Below are 27,408 nucleotides of genomic sequence, written 5' to 3'. Positions count from 1 at the left end.
GAGACAGGGAGACAGCAAGGTTGATTCATTCTCATGGCATCATCTGGCTCCTGTATACAGTGGACAGAAGGCCCCGCTCCACCTCCTCCCCCTTTCACCCCCAGGTTAGTCTCAGAAATCTTACTGCAGAGTTTCTTCTAAAATTAATTCTCAGGATGTTGGCAGTTACTGCCCATCCCTTAGTTGCCCTGAGATGGTGGTTTGCCTTTTTCTTAAACTGCAGCAGTTTTGTGCTCAACCCTTCCTCTCTCTACAACCCTCCAAGATCTATGTGATCCCCCATTTCTGGCCTCTTGTCCATCCCCGATTTTTATTGTCCCACCAGTGGCGGCCATGTCTTCAGCTGCATGGGTCATAGAATCATAGAATCATAGAAACCCTACAGTGCAGAAAGAGGCCATCTGGCCCATCGAGTCTGCACCGACCACAATCTCAGCCAGGTCCTACCCCTATATCCCTACACATTTTACCTGCTAATCCCTCTAACCTACGCATCTCAGGACACTAAGGGGCAATTTTAGCATGGCCAATCAACCTAACCCACACATCTTTGGACTGTGGGAGGAAACCGGAGAACCCGGAAGAAACCCACGCAGACACGAGGAGAATGTGCAAACTCCACACAGACAGTGACCCAAGCCGGGAATCGAACCCAGGTCCCTGGAGCTGTGAAGCAGCAGTGCTAACCACTGTGCTACCGTGCCGCCCTTCACTCTTATAGTTTCTCACAAAGGCTCTTCTGCTCAAACTCTCTCTCATCCTTTGAGTTGCTCCCTAAAATCTGCCTCATCAACTGTCCTAATAACTCCTTAATGGGCTCCATATTTCTTTCAATAACTCTCCTGTGAATGCCTTGGGACTTTTTTTTAATATGTTAAAAATGTTTTCATAGTTATCATAGAATCCTACAGTGCAGAATGAGGCCATTCGGCCCATAGAGTCTGCACCAACCACAATACCACCCAGGCCCTATCCCCATAACCCCACACATTTAGACTAGCTAGTCCCCCTGACACTTAGGGGCAATTTAGCATGGCCAATCTACCTAACCTGCACATCTCTGGACTGTGGAAGGAAACCGGAGCACCCGGAGGAAACCCACGCAGACATGGGGAGAACATGCAAACTCCACACAGACAGCGACCCAAGCCAGGAATCGAACCCGTGTACCTGGCACTGTGAGGCAGCAGTGCTAACCACTGTGCCATCATGCTGCTTTACCGAAATGCATGTTGCTATTTAGAGAGTTTATTTATTAGTCACAAGTAGGCTTACATTAATACTGCAATGAAGTTACTGTGAAATTCCCCTAGTCGCCACACTCCGGCACCTGTTCGGGTCAATGCACCTAACCAGCACGTCTTTCAGACTGTGGGAGGAAACCGGAGCACCTGGAGGAAACCCACGTAGACATGGGGAGAACATGCAAATTCCACACAGACAGTGACCCAAGCCAGGAATCGAACCTGGGTCGCTGGCACTGTGAGATAGCTGTGCTAACCACTCTGCCACGTGCCGCCAGAGGAGAGAGAAGGGGATCTCGCAATTCTGTGAGGTATTGTTAGAACTGATTTCAACTGTTAATCTGGGGCAGTTATGAGCCATGTTGGTGTGGGATTGACGTCAGGTATAGGCCAGACCAGGTAAGGATGACAGGTTTCTCCCCCAAAAAGGACATTAACAAACCAGTTGGGTTTTAGCAAAACACAAACAGCTTCATGGTCACATTTTATTTCCTGATTTTGTTTCAAACTGAATTTAAATTCTCAAATGACCACAGTGGGATTGGAACTTGTTCTCCCCATTACTGGTCCAGCCACATATTCATGACACTACCCTGATAAGTGTCAATGGGAGTGAGACCTCAGTGACCCGGAAACTCGATCTTAATCCCATGTACACATCTGGAAAAGTCCTCGGGTTAATTCTGTGGGAAAGTTTGCAATATGTCTTGATTTGGATTCAAGATATCTCACCAAGAGAAATATTGGCGTCTGGATTCCAGATGCTCTGCTTATAAAATCTATTCTGATTGTTACAAGGGTGTTAAATGCTGCTGGAAGTAGGGGCCAGCAGTATCCTTGAAATGGAGGGGAGGGGAGGTGAGTTGGGGGAAGGTGGAGGAGGGGAATGGGGACATGGAGTAGGCCAAAAATAACTTGCTTTATATAGTGTCTTTCATGTCCCCAGAGGTTTCCAAAAGTACTGTACAGCCAGTAAAGAACCAGTGGTAATGTAGGAAATGCAGCAATCAATTCGTGCACAGCAAGCTCCCACAAAAGCAGCATTATGATGACCAGATAATCTGTTATAATGTTGTTTGAGGGATAAATATTGGCCAGGGCAATGGGTACAACTCCCCTGCGCCTCTTCAGAATATTGCTGTGGGATCTTCTCAGTCCATCTCAGAGGACAGATGGGGCCTTGATTCAAAGTCTTGTCTGGAGGACGGAATCTCTGACAGTGCTGCACTCCCTGAGACCTGAACTGGGCTGCCAGCCGAGATCATCCGCTCAAGTCTTTAGGGTGGAACTTGAATGGTCTCCCTTGCAACTCAGTGACGATAATGCTACCCATTCATCCATGGCTAATGCTATAAACAAGTGTAAGGGGGTCTGACCTCTGGGTTGGGGAAGGGAGGGTGGAGGGCTGTTGGGAGGGTGGGGAGGGGCATGCTACTGTAACTTTGCTGGTAAACTATCTGAAACCCCAGGCAGAATCCTCCATTCTGGAATAGACACTCAGCAGTGGGACCAGAAGCGAGCGTTACATTGGTTCATGGGTGGGTCGGTGTTGCTAGCACAATGACATAGTGATCAGCGAATTAGGTATGCATGCAACAGGAGTGTGGTGAATCTTGTAGTAGGGGTGGGTATGAATTTGACACCCCCATCATTACCTCATGGGATCAAAGGTCTGTGTGCCTTATTTAACGGAATTCATTCCTTTCAAGTTAGGAGTTTCACTGGAAGTTTGTCGTGTTTGGTTCCTCAGTTGCATATACACCCTCTTCAACTGTTCACTTCTGGATTCCCTGACCTCTTGTCGGCTCCCAAAACAGATCCCTTCCTCCCCCCCATGTAAAAGACCATAGATGGAGGGTGACCCCACAGTTCAGTGATGCCTCGCTGCAAGACCTCCTCCAGGCCATTTGGGAAAAGCAGGAGGTCCTGTTTCCAGGGATGGCAGCAGCAGGCCCTCCTGTCTGACCAAGAAGGCCTGGATGGAGGTGACAGCACATGTCAACAGCTGTGGGGAAACAGCAGAACCTGCAGGCAGTGCAGAGAGAGGATGAATGATCTGCTGCTAGCTGCAAGGGTAAGTGGCACTTAGGTTTCATGCAAGCTGGCTCTCATAAAGGTAGCAAGCATTGTATCTGTACAAATGATGTGGACCTGCCGGCGTTGGACTGGGATGAACACAGTAAGAAGTCTCACAACACCAGGTTAAAGTTGTCGATATGCGCGATCTTCTTGGAGATCCTCTCCACTTGTGTCGGTATGCGCGATCTTCTTGGAGATCCTCTCCATTTGAACCTGGTGTTGTGAGACTTCTTACTCTGTACGAATGCACAGGGATTCCAGATAGGAGCTGGGATTGCAGACCTCAGGATCAGATGGGAAAAGTGGACTGAATGTGGGAGTCACTCCACGCTGTGCAGGATAGTGTGTGCGCACACGTGTGCGCATACGTGTGCGTGTGTGTGGGCACAGGATGACAATGTCATCGTTACGGCATGGACCATTTGGGATAACGCCCAATCCTTCTGTTTGTCTGCAGGAGAAAAGATCTCACAACTGTGAGCGAGAAAAGACTGAGAAGTTCCAGGAATAATGAGCTACAGAAACAGACAGAAGAACAAAGAACAGTACAGCACAGGAAACAGGCCCTTCGGCCCTCCAAGCCTGTGCCGCTCCTTGGTCCAACTAGACCAATCGTTTGTATCCCTCCATTCCCAGGCTGCTCATGTGACTATCCAGGTAAGTCTTAAACGATGTCAGCGTGCCTACCTCCACCACCCTACTTGGCAGCGCATTCCAGGCCCCCACCACCCTCTGTGTAAAAAACGTCCCTCTGATATCTGAGTTATACTTCGCCCCTCTCACCTTGAGCCCGTGACCCCTCGTGATCGTCACCTCTGACCTGGGAAAAAGCTTCCCACTGTTCACCCTATCTATCCCCTTCATAATCTTGTACACCTCTATTAGATCTCCCCTCATTCTCCGTCTTTCCAGGGAGAACAACCCCAGTTTACCCAATCTCTCCTCATAGCTAAGACCCTCCATACCAGGCAACATCCTGGTAAACCTTCTCTGCACTCCCTCTAACGCCTCCACGTCCTTCTGGTAGTGCGGCGACCAGAACTGGACGCAGTACTCCAAATGTGACCTAACCAGCGTTCTATACAGCTGCATCATCAGACTCCAGCTTTTATACTCTATACCCCGTCCTATAAAGGCAAGCATACCATATGCCTTCTTCACCACCTTCTCCACCTGTGTTGCCACCTTCAAGGATTTGTGGACTTGCACACCTAGGTCCCTCTGTGTTTCTATACTCCTGATGACTCTGCCATTTATTGTATAACTCCTCCCTACATTATTTCTTCCAAAATGCATCACTTCGCATTTATTCGGATTAAACTCCATCTGCCACCTCTCCGCCCAATTTTCCAGCCTATCTATATCCTGCTGTATTGCCCGACAATGCTCTTCGCTATCCGCAAGTCCAGCCATCTTCGTGTCATCCGCAAACTTGCTGATTACACCAGTTACACCTTTTTCCAAATCATTTATATATATCACAAATAGCAGAGGTCCTAGTACAGAGCCCTGCGGAACACCACTGGTCACAGACCACCAGCCGGAAAAAGACCCTTCGACCACTACCCTCTGTTTCCTATGGCCAAGCCAGTTCTCCACCCATCTAGCCACTTCTCCTTGTATCCCATGAGCCTTAACCTTCTTAACCAACCTGCCATGAGGGACTTTGTCAAATGCCTTACTGAAATCCATATAGACGACATCCACGGCCCTTCCTTCATCAACCGTTTTTGTCACTTCCTCAAAAAACTCCACCAAATTTGTAAGGCATGACCTCCCTCTTACAAAACCATGCTGTCTGTCACTAATGAGATTGTTCCGTTCTAAATGCACATACATCCTGTCTCTAAGAATCCTCTCCAACAACTTCCCTACCACGGACGTCAAGCTCACCGATCTATAGTTTCCTGGGTTATCCCTGCTACCCTTCTTAAACAACGGGACCACATTCGCTATCCTCCAATCCTCAGGGACCTCACCCGTGTCCAAAGAAGCGACAAAGATTTCCGTCAGAGGCCCAGCAATTTCATCTCTCGTATTTATTAGTGTCACAATTGGGCTTACATTAACAATGAAGTTAAGCAAATTCATGCAAAATGACTTCCTGATACTTGCCATCGAGATGCTTAACCCGCGCCTTCCAACTTCCCTGAATTTAATAGCTTTGTTTCATCCCACTGTTGTGAAGCTGATCTTTGGCTTCTCACCCAGTCAAGTTCCATCACTCATCTCGCTTCACACTCCCAGGAACAGGACAAGATTCTGCCCCACATTTCTGCTGCACTTTCAGCAAAGGTGTTGCCGCAGATTGGGAACTCGCCAGGAAATTCCAGGGCTGTGCTCAACTTCTCCCCCTCAGCTCAGGTACGTCTTCTTCCAACCTTCACAGGCACTGTCACACCGATCAGTGAGGTGGAGAGTTTGATCCGTCGTCTCCACTGTTTTAATAGACAGATGCTACTGCAATTTTCCAGAATCGCGATTGCAATTCTTTCCCTTCACGAGCGTATCTGCTGCATGGACTGACTTGATGTTGGCTCTTGTTCTAAAATCCCTCCGTGGCTTTACCCTACCCTATCACTGTAATCTCCTCCAGCCCTATGAAATCTCTCCACTCCTCTAATTCTGGCTTCTTCCACATCCTGAATTTTCATTTCTCCACCATTGGACTTTATCCGTCAAGGCCCTAAACTTTGGTTTTCCTCCCTAAACCTTTCCACCTCTCTCCTCTCTCTCTCCTCCTTTAAGACACTCCTTAAAACCTACTCTTTGATCAAGCTGTTGACCATTTGTCCAAATACTTTCTAATGTGGCTCATGTCAAAATGGGTCTGGTAACGCTCCTGTGAAGGACCTGGGATGTTTTACATTAAAGGTCTTATATAATTGCTTAGCACCAAGTTGATTGAGACACAGCTGCTAATGATGGAGCAATAGAAATAGGGGATTGCATTAAGCCAAAATTGGAGAAGTGCAGAGTTTCTAGGATACAGTGAATGGGGTGGGGGTGGTGATGGTGGTGGGGGTGAGGGGGTGGTGGTGGGGGGGGGGGGCAGAGGGGCAGGGGGGACGGGGGTGGGGGGGGCGGGGGCGGGACTGCTGGCTGAGGCAACGGTATGGAAGGATGAGAGTTTCAAATTTGAGGTGTTGCCAGACTGGGAAGCCAGTGTATGTCCGTGAGCATTGGGATGATGGATGAGCAGGACTTAGTGTGAGTTAGGGTGTGGGTAGCAGAGTTTTGAGTGAGCTGAAGCTGGCAGAACATAAAAGACCGGAGGCTGAACACAAGAGCATTGGAATTACAAGTCTAGATAACAAAGTTTCTCGTTACTTCTCTCAAACTAATCATGGAGGGAGCTTAACTTTAATACGTATGTGTTTATTAATATAAACTGGCTGCTGGAGCAAAGGACAAAGTTAGAATCAATTACCTAATGCTACACTAATGGCAGTGCTGCTAACAACTAAATGTAAAAGGATCATATCTATTATTTAAAATGCTTTAATTAAGAATTGCATGCAGCACGCTTAATTAAATTGAGCCAGACATAAATATTGCAAATGGATAATTTTTCACAACTAGCATACACAACTGCTGATGCCAGCAGAACGTTCCTGTTCCAACTTGTTATTAGGAATTCACCAGCTTAATCATGAGTGATTATTGATCATGGCAAAAATAGTCAGCCAGTAGACTTATCACTGGAATATTACCATGACACTATAATTACTCAGCGATGGAATCATGGAACCAATGCCAACTGCTGGAATTTATTTCTAATCATGCGTTCTTTATAATATGTGCCTGACATTCTATCTAATTATTTATCCCTAATCCAGCATCTCGCCCCACCCTCCCTTCAAACAGTCGCTGTTTCAAATGTTGATGCTAATTGGAGACTACGTAATATGTCTTCATCCAAGGGTATCTTTAATCGAGGTCTTTTTATTCTTCCTACTGACAGAGCAAATAGAGAGATACTTTCTCTGCTGGTTTGGGAGGAATCTTAGACAAGGGGGCATGACCTTAAAAGTAGAGCCAAAACTCTCCTCACAGAGGGACCTAGGTGTGCAAGTCCACAAATCCTTGAAGGTGGCAACACAGGTGGAGAAGGTGGTGAAGAAGGCATATGGTATGCTTGCCTTTATAGGACGGGGTATAGAGTATAAAAGCTGGAGTCTGATGATGCAGCTGTATAGAACGCTGGTTAGGCCACATTTGGAGTACTGCGTCCAGTTCTGGTCGCCGTACTACCAGAAGGACGTGGAGGCGTTAGAGAGAGTGCAGAGAAGGTTTACCAGGATGTTGCCTGGTATGGAGGGTCTTAGTTATGAGGATGATTGGGTAAACTGGGGTTGTTCTCCCTGGAAAGACGGAGAATGAGGGGAGATCTAATAGAGGTGTACAAGATTATGAAGGGGATAGATAGGGTGAACGGTGGGAAGCTTTTTCCCAGATCAGAAGTGACGTTCACGAGGGGTCACGGGCTCAAGGTGAGAAGGGCGAAGTATAACTCAGATATTAGAGGGATGTTTTTTACACAGAGGGTGGTGGGGGCCTGGAATGCGCTGCCAAGTAGGGTGGTGGAGGCAGGCACGCAGACATCGTTTAAGACTTACCTGGATAGTCACATGAGCAGCCTGGGAATGGAGGGATACAAACGATTGGTCTAGTTGGACCAAGGAGCGGCACAGGCTTGGAAGGCCGAAGGGCCTGTTTCCTGTGCTGTACTGTTCTTTGTTCTCTTTGTTCTTTATTGCTTCATGCAAAGGGTGGTAGAAACATGGAACTCTCTCTCACAAAAAGTAGTAGATTTTAAAACTATCATCTTTATTGTCAAATCCTTCCATGGCCTTATCCCTCACTATCGCTGTATTCTCCTCCAACCCCAAAACTCCAAGTTCCTCGAATTCTGGCTTCAAGAGCAATCCCAATTTTAATTGTTCAACTATTTGTGGCTGTGAGTTCTGCTGCTTGTTCCAATAGCTCTGGCATCCCCTCTCCAAATTTCTCTGCCTCATTTTCCTCCATTAAGATGTTCCTTATTTTTATTATTAGTGTCACAAGTAGGCTTACATTAACGTTGCAATGAAGTTACTGTGAAAATCCCCTAGTCGCCACACTCCGACGCCTGTTCGAGTACACTAAGGGGCAATTTAGCATGGCCAATACACCTAACCAGCACATCTTTGGACTATGGGAGGAAACCAGAGCACCTCGAGGAAACCCACGCAGACATGGGGAGAACGTGCAAACTCCACACATACAGTGACCCAAGCCGGGAATCGAACCCTGTCGAGCCTTGTAAGAATATTGTACACTTCATTGAGACCCTCTCATTCTCCTAAACTCTAGCAAATACAGACTCAGTCTCCTCAATCTTTCCTCATAGATCAATCCAACCATCAAAGGAATCAGTCTGGTAAACCTTTGTTGCATTCCCTCTATGGCAAGTATATCCTTCCTTAGGTAAACGGTCCAAAACTGTACACAATACCTCAAGTGCAGTCTCACTAAGGCTTTATACAATTGCAGCAAGACCTCATTGGTCAATTCCTCTTGTGATAAAGGCCAACATACCATTTGCCTTCCTAATTGCTTGCTCCATCTGCAATTTGACTTTCAGAGGGCGATCTTGAGCCCATGTTCACCACCCACGGGAACGGCGCCGGGGGCTCAAGATTCGGCGAAACCCCAGAAGTTGCAGATCTTGCTGGTGAGATTGCGACTTCTGATATTTTGTGTACATAAAGAGGTTCACGCCCAAATTTAAATACATTTTAATCCATTTACATATAATTAATCCCCTCGCCAGATATTGACCCCCCCACCATTTATTTAAATCACTTTTAGTTACATCACTTTTCTTGTTGGGTTTTTGTTCATTAATGGAATCTATATTTGTTGTAAACCATTTTTTAGTTCCTTAAATGCTTGCCATTGTCTACTGTCATACTTTTTAATGTAGTTCCCAATCTACTACAGCCAAGTTGCCCTTTGTACCTTTGTAGTTTTCTTTGTTTAGATTTAAGACTCAAGTTTCAGATTAAACCACATCTTTCAAACTTAATGTCAAATTCGTCATATTGTGGGCACGTCTACTGAAAGGCTCCTTTAAAACCAGATTACTGATCAGCCCATTCTCATTTAACAATACTGGATCTAAAATAGCTCATTCCTCAGTTAGTCCCTCAATAGACTGATCGAGAAAATTGTTTTGCATGTATTGGGTTTTAAGGGATATGGTACCATGGTATGTGGAGTTTTTTTTCCATTCATTCATGGGACATGGGTGTTGCTGGCTGGCCAGCATTTGTTGCCCATCTCTAGTTCCCCTCATTCAGAGGCAACCACATTGCTGTGGGTCTGGAGTTACATGTAGGCCAGACCAGCTAAGGACAGCAGATTTCCTTCCCGAAAGGACATTAGTGAACCAGATGGGTTTTTCCCCGACAATTGACAATGGTTTCATGGTCATCAGTAGATTCTTAAATCCAGATTTTTTAAAAATTGAATTCAAATTCCACCATTTGCCGTGCCAGGATTCAAACCTGGGTCCCAGAAGACTAGCTGAGTTTCTGGATTAATAGTCTCTCGATAATACCACTAGGCGATCGCCTCTCCAAGTTAGTTAAGTTACACTTCAGTTAAGTTATAACTTGAATTAAATTCAGCCATGATCGCAGTGAATGGCAGGGCAGACTCAAGGGGCTGAATGGCCGCCTAATGTCTTAACCCCTTCTTTTCCATTGACTCTTCAAGCCCAGATAGCCCTTCATTGCTTCATCCTGCAGTCACATATTAACCTAGTCATTAAAGGGTTTACTCCACACTCCCAATGCTGAGAATCTTCCCTTCCACAGTAAATCACTTCTGCACGCTCTCTAAGCTTTTGACATCCTTCCTAAACTGTGCTGCCCAGAATTAAGATATAATACTCCAGCTAATTAATGACTCTCCTGCCAGTAGGAAGAGTTTCTACTGATTAAAACCCTTCAGATCCCATTTTTCAGTTACATTCCTGGAACACCCATGGAGTAAATATCCTATCCATGGGGTTCTCTTATGAGGTAAAATAACTTGACGTACCTGCTGCATCAATGTCTCTTTATACTGTTTCTTCTGCGTGACTTTAATTGAGGGAAGCTTAGTGACTGCTGACACTAGGAAATTCATCAGGATGTCTTCGCAGTTGGCGGTCTGGTCTAAGAGTGTGTGTAGACTTATTGGCAGGTAATGTGTGAACAGGTGATGGTAATATCTGTGAAGGCACAGAAAAAAATGAGTTCAGAAAACATGGACGGCGGTCAAAAGTTGGCTGTTCTGTGCAGCTCCCCTGCTGACTGGATCGGAAATGCACCAGTCAATGTGAGGTACTGAGTCATACAACAGAAAAAGGTCCAGCATTCACTTCCTGAGCTCATGCGGCGTAGGAAGGCCAGGTCTTAGTGGTAGCACTCTTATCTTTTGAGTCAGACTCATAGAATCCTTGCAGAGATCTAGTCAGCACCAACTCTCTGACAGAGTATCTTATTCAGGCCCTCTCCCCTGCCCTATCCCCGCAACCCCACACATTTCTCATGGCTAATCCATCTAATTTACACATCTTTGGACACTAAGGGGCAATTTAGCACAGGCAATCCACCTATCCTGCACATAGAATCATAGAGTCCCTACAGTACAGAAGAAGGCCATTCGGTCCACCGAGTCTGCACCGACCATAATCCGACCCAGGCCCTATTCCCGCAACTCCACGCATTTTACCCTGCTAATCCCCCCGGTGCTAACGGACAATTTAGCATGGCCAATCAACCTAATCCACACATCTTTGGACTGTGGGAGAAAACCGGAGGAAACCCACGCAGACATGGGGAGAACATGCAGACTCTGCACAGACAGTGACCCAAGGCTGGAATTGAACCTGGGTCCCTGGCGCTGTGAGGCAGCAGTGCTAGCCACTATGCCACCGTGTTGTGGGTTGAAGCCCACTTCAGATGCCTGAGAATATAATCCTGTACTTCAGTGTCAGGAGTGCTGTCTTTTGGATGAGACGTTAAACTGAGGCTCCATCTGCTTTCTTGGGTTGATGTAAAAAAATCCCATGCGCTATTTTGAAGAGGAGCGGGGGAGTTCTCCCGCATTTAGGAGCCAATATTTACTCCTCAAGCAACACCTGAAAACAGATTAATTTGCTATTTATCCCATTGCTGTTTATGGGATCTTCATTTATACAATTCCAAAACTATGACAATGTTTACACTTCAAAAGCTCTTCATTGGCTGTAAAGCACATTGGAAGATTTTGAGTTTGCAAAAGGCACTATGTAAATGCAAGTTCTTCCTTTCTTAAGGTTTCATTTGGCCTCCATAACTGTAAACATAAAACCAGCTCATGTTCCTGCACATGATTATGAACGCATAATTACTCCTGGATGATCCATGTAAAAGTAAAGATTATTTATTAGTTACAATTAGGCATACATTAACGCTGCAATGAAGTTACTGTGAAAATCCCCTAGTCACCATACTCCTGCGCCAGTTCGGGTACACAGAGGGAGGATTTAGCATGGCCAATGCACGAACCAGCGTGTATGAAGATCAGATAAGCGCAGGACTGAATCTGGTGGTGATCTCCCTCAAGGTACAATAGCTTGCTAACACTCACTGTCTTGGATCTACACAATTTAAATGGTCGCCGAGTTTGTCTCCATGGTGATGTAACGGAGACTGGTAATAGAAGAGGTTGGCCAGGAGATCCTGAGGGCAGGACTCCCCCCCACCCCGCCCCTCCCCAGATAGGGAAAACATCCTTTCTACATCTGCATTGTTGAGCCCTGTAAGAATATTGTATGTTTCAATGAGATCACCTCTCATTCTTCTAAACTTTGGAGGATACAGGCTCAATCTCCTCAATTCTCTCCCCATAGGACAACACCGTCATCCCAGGAATCAGTCTGGTGAACCTTTGTTGCGCTTCCTCCATGTCGTGGCAAGTACATCCATCCTTGGGTAAAGAGACCAAAATTGCATGCAATACTCCAGGTGTGGCCTCCCAAGGCTCTATACAATTGCAGCAAGATATATTCTACTCAAATCCTCTTGTAATAAACACACCATTTGTCTTCCAAATTGTTTGCTGTATCTGCATGTTAGCTTTCAGTGACTAATGAACAAGGACACCCAGATCCCTTTGGACATCAACACCCGTCAATATCTCTGAATGTTTAAGAAATACTCTGTATTTCTGCTCTTCCTGCCAAAGTGGATAACTTCACATTTGTGAAGTTTTATTGATTTTAATATTCAGCCCCATGTGTGAGATCACTCTGGGTTGAAATATTCCTTTCTGCCACGTGCTAGTGTTCAGAATAGACAATGGGTTACAAAGCAAGGGCAAGTAACACTAATTTTAACTTCTGATTTATTATTCTTCATTTTGTACTTGCTTGAGAAGGCCACTTCGTGGGATATATATGCATAACATCTGCGCATTCCTGGTCTCTGTTACAAAAACGATTTAGAGACACCGGAGAACGTGAAAATAACAATATCCAAGGATGATACGAGAGCTGAGAGTTTTATCAATAAAGACTAAACAGGCGGCGCCTCTTTCCTCAAGAGGGGTGATCTGATCGAGGCCTTTACAATTCTCAATAAAATCTGTGATTATTCTACTTGTCTGGTTGAATGAATTGAGATGTGCCAATGATCTCCCTCAAGTGATCTTGTGCTTCGCGGTGCGCTGGGCTTATCCAGGACACTGAGGCCAACTCTGGCATGCACTGTCACAGCAAACTCAACACAGGCTGTGTACTGAACACAATCTCCCATTGCAGTACTGAGGGAGTGCTGCCCTGTCAGAGTTCAAATTGAATAACAGAACAGATTTGAAGGGCTGAATGGCCGTGGCTGCTGAGGCAATTTTAATATTCTGTCGATAAAAAGACATCAAAAGGCATGATAACAATGGGGCCAATTTTCCTATCCCACCCACCACCGGAATTAGTGGGATGCAAATGAGGTTCACACTGGCCTCCAGCAGTTTCCCAATTTGCCATGGCAGGCATGAGTGGAAGGTCCCACTATAAATTCACGCCGGAATACAACCGATTTTTGGCCCTCCCACCGAATTCTCTCAATATCACCCCCCCCCCCCCCCCCCAACTTGCCATTGAACCCGCCGGTGGGGGATCGGGAGGATTCCATCTTCAATTCCATTGTGAAATATATAAAGAGTCAAAATCGTTTTAAGGCATTTCTGATTGAGATAGTGCCAACACTCACTGGGCAGGATGGGTTAGAAAGCTGCCTTGTCCCTGAGCCTAAAATCCTTTTGCGTCCTCCAAGTGTCTCACAGAAGCAGTGAGCACCGCTTACATTTTCCTTTGAATTGAGTTACCTGTGGTAAAATGCTGCTCCAGTTAAAACCATGGAATATTCATTGGTCCATTTTGATGTGTATCCCCATAATCCTTTGCTGCTGTCCCAAAAATGACTGCGTGCTGGGTAACCTACAATCCGATCAGGGAAGCTGCACCACACGATGAACGCAAAGTCAACCTGGAGAAGGAACAAAGGCAATGGCTCATCAGGCGTGTCTTCGAAACAAACGATGGACATTTGTCAAAAAATGACAGGATGCTATTAAAATGAATGTATTTTTTTTGCACAAGTATAATCAAACTACCGTGTGTTTTGGAAACCATTTAAGAGAAAGGAAATAGGGAATGGGGTGTTTTTTGCAATTGATACAATTAGTAGTCAGAGTGCTGTCAGTCAGAAAGCAGTTTAGATACTGATGAGGTGTTGAAGAAGCAGCAGCAAGAAAGAGAGAGAGGCAGCAATCTTCAACTAGAGATTAAGGGGGCAATCTTATCATCACGACTCACCGGCTGATGGGCGGGGCGAGCAGTTACGTTCGTGCGAGAGCCGAGAAATCAGGTTTGTGCCGATTTCCCATATCTCATGATCTTAGCAGCACCAGATATCCAGGGGACAGCCTCATGCCCATTTCTGGCACAAGGCTGAATAAATTATTTAAGTCGAATTTGAATATAATTTAAATGAAATTAGTGAGCTCACGGACCCCCACAGTAGCTGGGAGAGTGCCTGCTTTAGGCCATGGAGGCTGGCTGAGAGCAGCAGAGACTGAGTGATAGGTCTCTCTGCTCTCAGAGACATGCGGATGCACAATGGCACCCTCTGCTGCTCTCAGCCAGCGTTTGGGCAATTTAAGCCCTGACCCCTACCCTTTCAGGCGAGAAACAGATTTTGATGGCTTTTTTGCTCTAAGATTGCAGATTTGGACTCACCCAAGAAACGGATCAGAAACTCTCCAGTTTTCACACTCGTTCTGGACTGAGAATATGATCACCTCCGAAGTGTTAAAGGCAAACCAGTTTGTGCAAAAGATCATTTTCTTTGCTGAACTGATGACCATTCCCAAGTTCTGGTCATTCAAGTTGTACGGTGTGGTAATCATTAGCTAGATTTGAGCAATAGGTTTATGGTTCTTGTTTGGGAAACGAGGTCTCAGCAAAGTTTAGTGTTACGGCAGAAACAGATACTTTTGTGTTTTCAGCTTACTGTTAATTGGCCAAATTAGAAGATATCTTTCTTCCACTTAAATAACTACTTTTATCTGTTTGTTTAATGATTCTTGGGATGGCAGGTCTGTCATATGAGGAGCGACTAATTCGGTTAGGATTATATTCATTGGAATTTAGAAGAGTGAGAGGGGATCTCATAGAAACTTATAAAATTCTAACAGGGTTAGACAGTGTAGATTCAGAAAGAACGTTATCAATGGTGGGGAAGTCCAGTACTAGGGGTCAAAGTTTGAGGACCTTTTAGAACTGAGGTGAGGAGAAATTTCCTCATCTAGAAGGTGGTGAATGTGTTGAATTCACTACCACAGAAAGTAGTTGAGGCCAAAACATTGTCTGATTTCAAGAAGAAATTACATATAACTCTTGGAGCTAAAGGGATCAAGGGATATGGGGAGAAGGACTCACCCAGGATATTGAATTGGATGATCAGCCATGATCAAGATGACTAGCGGAGCAGGCTCGAAGGGCCGAATGGCCTACTCCTGCTTCTAGTTTCTATGGAAGAGTGGTTTGAGGTTTTTTTAAAATTCATTCGTGGGACATGGGTGCTGCTGGCTGGCCAGCATTTATTGTCCATCCCTAATTGCCTGAAGGCAGTTGAGTATCAATCACATTGCTGTGGTTCTGGAGTCACATGTAGGCCTGATCGGGTAAAGATGGCAGATTTCCTTCTCTAAAGGACATTACTGGGCCAGATAGGTTTTTCTAAGAATCGACAATGGTTTCATGGTCATCAGTAGATTATTAATTCTAGATATTTTTTATTGGATTCAAATTCCACCATCTGCCGTGGCAAGATTCGAACCCAGGAACCCAGAACTGTAGCTGAGTTTCTGGATTAATTATCTGGTGGTAACACCACTAATACCACGGGATCTCACCAAAAAAATTCTAAGTGCCGAATGAGCGTGAAAACTGGAAAGAATCGAGCCCATTTTTTCGGCGGGCTTTCAGACACCATCTTATGTCACTTAGTGCAAAAAGGAGGCAAAATGTGATTCACGCCAGTAGTGGGAGTGGACCCCACCCACCCCCGGGACTCAATAATTACATGGAAATGATTATTTAAATCAGCCTTGTGCTCTTCCTGGGCGCGAGGTTGATCACACCGGCAATCCAGAGCCGGTTAGATCGCGAGAGGCAAGGAACAGGATGCGAACCCAATTTCCTACCTCTCCCACCGGCATGACAAGCTGGTAAGATCGCCCCCCTCAAGAAATGCAGGTTCTTTATTTTCTTTATTGCACAGAAGGAAAACAGAATGCATCCTCCAGCGCTCCACATTCTAATTTTGTTTGCAAGGGCAGTTTATTTCCTTTTAACTCACTGCACAGTTCAGGGATGACAAATGCCGACGGCATTGTGTTTTGATATGAAGTGGATTAATATTAATAGGACTGACCATCTTATTCACTGTTGAATGAGGCATGTAGAAACACATCTTCTGCTCAGTCCCGCAATGCCCGCTCGCTACTTTATCACTTTCGCTCATCTGGTTGAACAACCATTCAATCATTTACATCTTTGGGCTAGTACTGACGCTTACGAAAAACCACTGAACAGTGGATGATAATGGCTGTTCTTTGCCGGAGGCGGGGTGGGGCATTCAATTGGAATGCTGAACAATCCAGTCTCTGTATTTACTCTAACGCAGTGTGGTTAATGCTTTGTAATGAGGATCGCAATCCCAAGTAATGGCTCGCTCACTGATCATGTTCAGGAGAATTACAATGGTTTGCAGCATGAACGATGTGAATCTACACATTCCATTCTTAACACCATCTTCCTCCCATGCCCTGAGAAGGTGACTACAATCACCAATTTAGTGCATATTTATGGTCAGCTTTGTAATGTGCCATTGCATCCGAATTGCTCATGGTTTTCCATTTGTGTGGACACTTCACTGAACACCATGAAGCCTTGGGGACCAGATCTAAAGCTTAATTCCATAGTGCCAGTATTCTGCATATCTCAAACGGCAGATACTAAATCAATTGTAGAACTGCTACAGTGCAGAAGGAGGCCATTCAGCCCATCATGTCTGCACCAGCTCTCCGAATGAGAAATTCACCTACTGCTATTCCCCTGTAACCATGCACAGAATTAGGATAAATGAGTCAGAAATGAAAGGACAGCAGTTGGTTCAAGGTACCCAGCTTGAATACTCTCACTCCAGGAAATGAACTGCAAGTATGTTTGACAGCAAAGGTGTTTATAAGCTCCAGTGCTCCACACGGTGTCAGTTTAGCTCAGTTGGCTGGACAGCTGGTTACTAATGCAGAGTGATGCCAACAGTGTGGGTTCAATTCCCGTACCAGCTGAGGTTATTCATGAGGGCCCGCCTTCTCAACCTTGCTCCCCACCTGAGGTGTGATCCTCAGGTTATATCACCACCAGTCACAGTCTAAGGTCATCTGGGACAATACCGACTTTACTTTATAGGCATATAAAAATAAAATAGCAGTTAAAGAGAGGGAAGGATTGCTGAGCAGTGAATTGGAGAATCTAGTTGTTGAGCGTTGTAATGTCCTAACTATGTTAGGGGTTGAGGGTTTTAAACAAAAAGAAAAAAAAAAGTGGTTTACACATGTCGATTCAAAATAACAACAGATTTATTGTAATCTGCTCTATTGCATTCGCTGCTCCCAATGTGGTCTACTCTACATCGGAGAGACCAAACGCAGACTGGGTGACTGCTTTACAGAACATCTTCGGTCCATGTGCAAGCATAACCTTCCTGTTGCTTGCCATTCCAATACACTATCTTGCTCTCATGTTCACATCTCTATTCTTGGCCTGTTGTAATGTTCCAGTGAAGCTCAATGCAAACTGAAGGAACAATACTTGATCTCCCAATTAGGCACTTTATAACCTTCCAGACTGAACATTGAGTTCAACAACTTCAGAGCATCAATTCTCCCCTCTGCCTTCACCCCATTTCCATCAATGTATTTATTTATTTTTAAAATTATTTTCATTGTTTCAGTTTTAATTTTTTAAAATCGTGCTTTCCATCTTTATTGTCTACCACTGTCTCCCTTCCCCTTACCTCACGAGGGTCATCTGTTACCTGTTTCAGGTGGTCCTTCGACATAGTGCTTACCTTTGTTGTGCCATTAACACACTCTAATCTCTTAGCCATCACCACCATTTACATTTTGTATATGACATCTTTGTCAATCTCTCCTGTCTCCACCAACTGTTGGCTCTGTATTCAGCCCCCATAGCTCCTCCTCCCTCTTCACCACAATAAATCTCATCCTCTTTTTTATTGTCTTCAGCTCTGGCAAACGGACTCAAAACGTTAGCTCTGTTCTCTCTCCACAGGTGCTGTCAGGCCTGTTGAGATTTTCTAGCATTCTGTTTTTGTTATTGTAGGAGCTGTTGCCTGGACAAAGTAGAAAATGAAACTAAAAACAGGAACCTGTGAAACACCCCAATGACATCACCATCAAATCATGTGACTGGCTCTTAAAGCAATCAAGCAACCACTTAAATATATAACAAGGGTGATGATGTAAAAGATATTAAATCAATATTTTGCACTTTTCCTTCACAAATGATAGTGAAATTAAGAATATAGGTGTATTTGGAGGAGGATATAAAATTATTGTTAGAGATGACTAAGTCAAGGTGATTTTCTGAAAAAGATAGCAACTCATTAAGTCACTGAGCCTGGGAGTAAGAGAGAAAGAGACAGAAAGAGAAAGAGAGGCAGAAATAAAGAGAAAGAGAGACAGAAATAAAGAGACTGATAGAAAAAAGATAGTATGAAAGTGAGAGAAGATGAGAGACAGTAAGAATAAAAAAACAGAAATAAAGGAGAGGGAAAGTGAGAGAAATAATATGAGAATGTTTAAAGTTTATTTATTAGTGTCACAAGTACGCTTACATTAACATTGCAACTGTGAAAATCCCCTAGTCGCCACACTCCGGCGTCTGTTCAGGTACACTGAGGGAGAATTTAGCATGGCCAATGCACTGAACCAGTACGTCTTTCCGACTGTGGGTGGAAACCCATGATGTGGAGATGCCGGCGTTGGACTGCGGTAAACACAGTAAGAAGTCTCACAACGTCAGGTTAAAGTCCAACAGGTTTATTTGGTAGCAAAATCCATAGCTTTCGGAGTGCTGCTCCTTCGTCAGGTAAGTGGGACTTCTGTTCACAAACAGGGCATATAAAGACACAAACTCAATTTACAAAATAATGGTTGGAATGCGAATCTTTACAGGTAATCAAGTCTTAAAGGTACAGACAATGTGGGTGGAGAGAGCGTTAAGCACAGGTTAAAGAGATGTGTATTGTCTCCAAACAGGAGAGTTAGTGAGATTTTGCAAGCCCAGGCAAGTCGTGGGGGTTACAGATAATGTGACATGAACCCAAGATCGCGGTTGAGGCCGTTCTCATGTGTGCGGAATTTGGCTATCAGTCTCTGCTCAGCGACTCTGCGTTGTCGTGTGTCGTGAAGGCCACCTTGGAGAACGCTTACCCGAAGATCAGAGGCCGAATGCCCGTGACCGCTGAAGTGTTCCCCAACAGGAAGAGAACACTCTTGCCTGGTGATTGTCGAGCGGTGTTCATTCATCCATTGTCGTAGCGTCTGCATGGTCTCCCCAATGTACCATGCCTCGGGACATCCTTTCCTGCAGCGTATCAGGTAGACAACGTTGGCCGAGTTGCAAGAGTATGTACCGTGTACCTGGTGGATGGTGTTCCCATGTGAGATGTTGGCATCCGTGTCAATGATCCGGCTCATCTTGCAGAGGTTGCTGTGGCAGGGTTGTGTGGTGTCGTGGTCACTGTTCTCCTGAACGCTGGGTAGTTTGCTGCGGACAATGGTCTGTTTGAGGTTGTGCAGTTGTTTGAAGGCAAGAAGTGGGGGTGTGGGGATGGTCTTGGCGAGATGTTCGTCTTCATCAATGACTTGTTGAAGGCTCCGTAGAAGATGTCGTAGCTTCTCCGCTCCGGGGAAGTACTGGACAACGAAGGGTACTCTGTCCACTGTGTCCCGTGTTTGTCTTCTGAGGAGGTCGGTGCGGTTTTTCGCTGTGGCGTGTCAGAACTGTCGATCGATGAGTCGAGCGCCATATCCTGTTCTTATGAGGGCATCTTTCAGCGTCTGGAGGTGTCTGTTGCGATCCTCCTCATCTGAGCAGATCCTGTGTATACGGAGGGCTTGTCCGTAGGGGATGGCTTCTTTAACGTGTTTAGGGTGGAAGCTGAAGAAGTGGAGCATCATGAGGTTATCCGTGGGCTTGCGGTACAGTGAAGTGCTGAGGTGACCGTCATTAATGAAGATGTGTGTGTCCAAGAATGCAACCGATTCCGGAGAGTAGTCCATGGTGAGTCTGATGGTGGGATGGAACTTGTTGATGTCATCATATAGTTGTTTCAGTGATTGTTCGCCATGAGTCCAAAGGGCGAAAATGTCATCAATGTATCTAGTGTATAGCATCGGTTGAAGGTCCTGTGCGGTGAAGAGGTCTTGTTCGAACCTGTGCATGAAGATGTTGGCATATTGAGGTGCGAATTTGGTCCCCATGGCTGGTTCCCTGTATCTGGATGAAGAACTGGTTGTTGAAGGTGAAGATATTGTGGTCCAGGATGAAGCAGATGAGTTGTAAAATTGCATCTGGAAACTGGCAGTTGTCGGCGTTGAGTACTGAGGCAGTTGCAGCAATGCCATCATCGTGGGGGATGCTGGTGTAGAGTGCCGGGACATCCATTGTGACTAGGAGTGCTCCTGGTTCAACTGCTCCATGTGCGCTGAGTTTCTGTAGGAAGTCCATAGTGTCGCGACAAAAGCTGGGGGTTCTTTGTACAATGGGTTTCAGGATGCCCTCGACGTAGCTGGAGAGGTTCTCGCACAGGGTCCTATTGCCCGATACGATGGGACGGCCGGGTGTGTTTGCCTTGTGTATCTTCGGGAGGCAGTAGAGATCTCCAACGCGGGGAGTACGTGGGATACAAACACACCCGGCCGCCCCATCGTATCGGGCAATAGGACCCTGTGCGAGAACCTCTCCGTCTACGTTGAGGGCACCTTGAAACCCATTGTACAAAGAACCCCCAGCTTTTGTCACAACACTACGGACTTCCTACAGAAACTCAGCACACATGGAGCAGTTGAACCAGGAGCACTCCTCGTCACAATGGATGTCTCGGCACTCTACACCAGCATTCCCCACGATGAAGGCATTGCTGCAACTGCCTCAGTACTCACCGCCGACAACTGCCAGTTTCCAGATGCAATTTTACAACTCATCCGCTTCATCCTGGACCACAATGTCTTCACCTTCAACAACCAGTTCTTCATCCAGATACAGGGAACAGCCATGGGGACCAAATTTGCACCTCAATATGCCAACATCTTCATGCACAGGTTCGAACAAGACCTCTTCACCACACAGGACCTTCAACCGATGCTATACACTAGATACATCGATGACATTTTCTTCCTTTGGACTCATGGTGAACAATCACTGAAACAACTATATGATGACACCAACAAGTTCCATCCCACCATCAGACTCACCATGGACTACTCTCCGGATTCGGGTGCATTCTTGGACACACGCATCTCCATTAAGGACGGTCACCTCAGCACCTCACTGTACCGCAAACCCACGGATAACCTCATGATGCTCCACTTCTCCAGCTTCCACCCTAAACACGTTAAAGAAGCCATCCCCTACGGACAAGCCCTCCGTATACACAGGATCTGCTCAGATGAGGAGGATCGCAACAGACACCTCCAGACGCTGAAAGATGCCCTCATAAGAACAGGATATGGCGCTCGACTCATCGATCGACAATTCTGACGCGCCACAGCGAAAAACCGCACCAACCTCCTCAGAAGACAAACACGGGACACGGCGGACAGAGTACCCTTCGTTATCCAGTACTTCCCCGGAGCGGAGAAGCTACACATCTTCTACGGAGCCTTCAACATGTCATTGATGAAGACGAACATCTCGCCAAGGCCATCCCCACACCCCCAATTCTTGCCTTCAAACAACCGCACAACCTCAAACAGATCATTGTCCGCAGCAAACTACCCAGCGTTCAGGAGAACAGTGACCACGACACCACACAACCCTGCCACAGCAACCTCTGCAAGATGTGCCGGATCATTGACACGGATGCCATCATCTCACATGGGAACACCATCCACCAGGTACACAGTACATACTCTTGCAACTCGGCCAACGTTGTCTACCTGATACGCTGCAGGAAAGGATGTCCCGAGGCATGGTACATTGGAGAGACCATGCAGAGGCTACGACAATGGATGAATGAACACCGCTCGACAATCACCAGGCAAGACTGTTCTCTTCCTGTTGGGGAACACTTCAGCAGTCACGGGCATTCGGCCTCTGATCTTCGGGTAAGCGTTCTCCAAGGTGGCCTTCACGACACATGACAACGCAGAGTCGCTGAGCAGAGACTGATAGCCATGTTCCGCACACATGAGAACGGCCTCAACCGGGATCTTGGGTTCATGTCACATTATCTGTAACCCCCACGACTTGCCTGGGCTTGCAAAATCTCACTAACTGTCCTGTCTGGAGACAATACACATCTCTTTAACCTGTGCTTAACGCTCTCTCCACTCACATTGTCTGTACCTTTAAGACTTGATCACCTGTAAAGATTCGCATTCCAACCATTATTTTGTAAATTGAGTTTGTGTCTTTATATGCCCTGTTTGTGAACAGAACTCCCACTTACCTGACGAAGGAGCAGCACTCTGAAAGCTATGGATTTTGCTGCCAAATAAACCTGTTGGACTTTAACCTGGTGTTGTGAGACTTCTTACGGTGGAAAGCCACGCAGACATGGGGACAATGTACAGATTTCACACAGACAGTGACCCAATCCGTGAATTAAATCCGGATCCCTGGTGCTGTGAGGCAGCAGTGCTAACCACTGTGCCACCGCGCCGCCCCTAAAAAGGGGAGAAAGGGAGAGATAAATAGTGTTGAAATAAAGAGGCAGAAAAAGGGAGAAAGAACCGGACAGAAAGAGTCAGGAAAAAAGAAACTAAATTTAAAATATGTGAGAAACTAAAAGAAAGGGATAAAAAGGGTTGGAAAAAACAAAATAAATCAAAAGAGACAGGAGAGACACTGAAAGGGAGAGAGAGAAAAGAAAGAATGATAAAAAATAGAAAAGATACAGAAATATCATGACAGAAAGAGAAAGAAAATGAGGCAGCGAGAAGGGAGGAAAGAAGGAAGGAAACAGATTTTTCTTTTATAATACAAGGAAAAGCCTTGCGGTAAATCAAACTAATAATGTTTCCCCAACATGTCTTTGTCAAACCTTTCCCTCTTAAAAAATATTCAAGCTGTATTTAGAATCCATTCACAGGTTTGAGTGGAATAATGAGGTGTGCCATTTGGTCTGAATGGCCTGATTGTGTGCTATATAATATATGTAATGCTATTCCTGTCAATATTCTTCTTTACTATAATTCCATAATTAGCCTTTGAGCACAAAACCTTCTTCTGTCTTCCCTTCTTGTGCCCCGCTTCCTCAATTTAAAAGTGATATCCCCTTGTATTTTAACAGACCATGGTTGACAATTTGCCTTTGTCAATTGATTTCATAAACATTCAGAAAAGGAAGCAAGTTGAACTTATGAAGCTTTAACCTTTCCTCATAATTTGAATTCCTGAAATCACCGTCACAGTTTGCCTCTATTCAAGGGCAATCCTTCTTGCAGCTATATGTTCAGAGTGGCAAAGATGATTCCGAATGTGATCTGACTAACACACAATGCAAACTTGTTTAATTAGCATTTATTCCCTTGCCTAGTGTTTTTAGTCCTTTTTTTACCATAACTATACATTGGATTGATAGAAGGATAGACTTATTTATTATCCTGAATGCACTGCAACTATTTGCCAAAGTACTTCAACAGCGGCTCACAAACCTGAAACCTCTGCCTCGTAGAATTAAGGATGGCATGGTGACACAGTGGTTAGCCCCACAGCGCCAAGGATCCGGGTTCAATTCCGGCCTCGGGTGACTGCCTGTGTGGAGTTTGCACGTTCTCCCTGTGTCTGCGTGGGTTTCCGCCGGGTGCTCCGTTTTCATCCCACCATCCAAAGATGTGCAGGTTAGGTTGATTAGCCATGCTAAATTGACCATTAATGTCAGAGGAATTAGCAGAGTAAATATATGGGGTTATGGGGACGGGGCCTGGGTAGGGTTGTTGTTGGTACAGGCTCGATGGGCCAAATAGCCTCCTTCTGCACTATAGGGATTCCATGATATTCTAAGGGTAGGGCAGCATGCTCATGAGAACACCATCACCTTCAAGTTCCCCTCAAATCACACATCATTCTGACTTGGCAATATATCGTCTATCGTTGGGTCAAAATCCTGCAACACCTTCCCTGATAACACTGTGGGAGCACCTTCGTCACACGGAAAACAGCAGTTCAAGCAAGTAACTCACCACCACCTTCTTAAGGACAATTAGACATGAAGAATAAATGTTACCCTCATCAGTGATGCCTAAATCCTTCGAATGAAGAGGATTTTTAAAAAACCCAACATGTCTTTACTGATCAGCACATCATACCTCTGTTCTAAATAACGCATATCCCCTCTCTTGGGTCTTTGTTCACATTCTCTTCAGAATTGGAGTGTATTATTCTTCATTATTTGCGCTGCTAATTTTTAAGTCACTTACAAGATTGGAGACTCTGCATATACATTTCCAAAAGACAATATACTCCGGGCGGGATTTTCTGGTCCCCCTGCAGTGAACGGAGATTTGGCTGAGCGCCAAATTCCTCGTCCTCGCTGGCAGCATTGGCAGGGCGGGAACAGCCGGAGAATTCTGGTCTTCATTCCATGGAGATGCAACATACCTCATTGGTGGAGAGTACAGTGTCCTCATCCAGACTCAGCACAGCATCCGTGGTTATGACATCATAGGGAAAGAAGCGACTGCTCATGGCCTTGAAGAGAAGAGGCATCGCAATTAATACGGGGCCTTCCCTACTCAAATATTCCCACTTGTATTCTAGCACAGTTAGTATCCTACAGGTGAAGATTGCTGCTTGGGCTGAGGTACCTGAACAATAAGCAGCTCCCTTGGGAGAGAAAGGGAGAAAATTGGGTTTAAACAAAGCGATATAACTTTCTCCTCCTTTGGCAATCCCTCTGTGGATGGTTCCCACAGCCATCAGTTGTTCCCCGTTGGGGCAGCACGGTGGCACAGTGGTTAGCACTGCTGCCCCACAGCGCCAGGGCCCCGGGTTCAATTCTGGTCTTGGGTAACTGTCTGTGTGGAGTTTGCACATTCTCCCCGTGTCTGTGTAGGTTTCCTCCCGCAGTCCAAACATGTACAGGTTAGGTGGATTGGCCATGGTAAAACTGCCCCTTAGCACCAGGGGGAGTAGTCGGGCATATATGGGAGGTTACAGGGATAGGTGGGATTGTTGTTGGTGCAGGTTCAATGGGCCAAATGGCCTCCTTCTGTACTGTAGGGATTCCATGATTCTATTCTATGATTATGCCTATTGGAGTTCTTCATGCACGCTCTCAGCGAGTAGGTTGTTAAGACTGTGGATAGAGTCATTACTGAACCCAACCCAGTCCTTACCCAGTGCCCACAGATACAGAAGCTGCAGGACAGTTATCGGCAGCAGGAACCCTGTCGGATATCTTTATTTCCCCTTGGTGCAGGTGTGCTATCTCAGCACAGACCAGGGCACTAAGTGCAAAGTTTTCCTGGGCTGTCTCATTAAAGCCATATTGGGATGAACGTATAACAACTGAGCTAGTAGACTTCCCAAACTCCAGGAGAGAGGGGTAACTATAATTCGAAGACTTGGCACTCTGGTTTCCTGGAATTAAAGACTAATCTCCAGCAAACCTGGAAAATATTATGAGGCTATCAAAAAAAGGTTTCTTTTTTAAAAAAATACTTTGAATAATTTTGTTTATTAGTTATAAAAATAATTGGACTTGGGAATAGGAGCTTGTTTGACTGAACAGCCAAGAATCATCCAATCTATTTACTGAGGAATCCTTTCACTTTCTGATTGGCTGTGGAAATGCAGGGCGCTGTGAGGTCAGGCAACCAATGATAGAATTGGGAGGGTTGGTTAGAGCTGGCAGGTCATGTGATGATGCCTCCAGGATGATTTCTGACTAGATTTGGCAACTATACTCACGACCAGAACCATCTTTCTGCACTACCTAGTTAAAGTTTATCACTGATGAGATTAGTCTTATGGTAGATGCGATCCTGACAGATTGTCTGGACCCATTCTTTGGAACCTTGAAGTTCATAAGATACAGTTCATTAGAAATAGGAGCAGAATTAGGCCATTCAGCCCATTGAGTCTGCTCCGCATTTGATCATGGCTGATATACTCCTCATCCCCATTTTCCTGCCTTCTCCCCATAACCTCATTACCAATTAAAAATCTGTCTAACTCCTCCTTAAGTTTACTCACTGTCCCAGCATCCACTGCACTTTGGGGTAGCGAATTCCACAGATTCACAACCCTTTGGGAGTTGAACCTTGGGTCTCATCCACCACTCGAAGCCCCTCCCCCAATTAGTGTTGTGTATAGTTAGATCGTGTAAGAAGTAAAATTACTCATCCCACCCAACAGATTATTAAAGTTTGTTAAGAAAAATAACCTTGTCTTTGGCACAACACTATATTTAGGTCCAATTCGAAAGCCTCTTGGCCACCATTAACCTAGATTTCCTTGAACAAGAATCTTCATTTTACCCGCAGTTGGAAATATTTCATGTCTATGTGGCATTCTCTGGATGCAGGTTATATAAAGTCTATGTTCAGATTATATAGAAGCTGTGCACAGTCTATATGCAGTTTACATATGCGCCTTATAAAAACTGGACACAGCGATCAATAGGATAAGTTTATGATACTAACAAGCTACTATCAGGTTGTCTGTAGACTGGAAATATGCTGCTTACATACATCATTGGTAGGCTATGTACAGGCTGTGCACAAGTTTATATCTACTGCCAAACTTTCAGATATACAGAAGACAATATTTGTACAGACTACACACAGATTATATATTGGACACTTTTTTTTATTCATTCAAGGAAAGTGGATAACGCTGGCAGGGCCAGCATTTATTGCCCATCCTTAATTGTCCTGTGAGTGGCTTGCTAGGCTTTTTAAGAGTCAACACAGTGCTGTGGGTCTAGGCCTGATGAGGTAAGGATGGCAGATTTCCTTTGCTAAAGGACATTAGTGAACCCGATGGGTTTTTAAACAGAGAAACATAGAAAATAGGTACAGGAATAGACCATTCGGCCCTTCAAGCCTGCACCACAATTCAATATGATCATGGTTGATCATGCACTTTCAGTATCCCACTCCCGCTTTCTCTCCATACCCCTTGATCCCTTTAGCCACAAGGGCCACTTCCAGCTCCCTCTTGAACATATCTACTGAACTGGCCCCAACA

General features: G+C 45.3%; 1 protein-coding gene across 1 annotated transcript in view; it reads right to left on the bottom strand.

Moving 5' to 3' along the window:
- Positions 1-27,408, bottom strand: part of LOC144509329 (exostosin-1-like) — a 297,668-nt gene that overhangs the window by 4,506 nt on the left and 265,754 nt on the right. Inside the window, exons 8-10 of the mRNA XM_078237999.1 lie at positions 24,817-24,906; positions 13,722-13,882; positions 10,413-10,584 (exon numbers count right to left, since the gene is read on the bottom strand). Of these exons, the coding sequence (XP_078094125.1) occupies positions 10,413-10,584; positions 13,722-13,882; positions 24,817-24,906 (423 nt within the window). The remainder of the gene's footprint in view (positions 1-10,412; positions 10,585-13,721; positions 13,883-24,816; positions 24,907-27,408) is intronic.

Source organism: Mustelus asterias, chromosome 21, assembly GCF_964213995.1.
Source record: "Mustelus asterias chromosome 21, sMusAst1.hap1.1, whole genome shotgun sequence".
In the NCBI taxonomy this organism is placed as follows: domain Eukaryota; kingdom Metazoa; phylum Chordata; class Chondrichthyes; order Carcharhiniformes; family Triakidae; genus Mustelus; species Mustelus asterias.
Note: the sequence above shows the minus strand (reverse complement) of the source record. Positions and strands in the feature narration are given on the sequence as shown.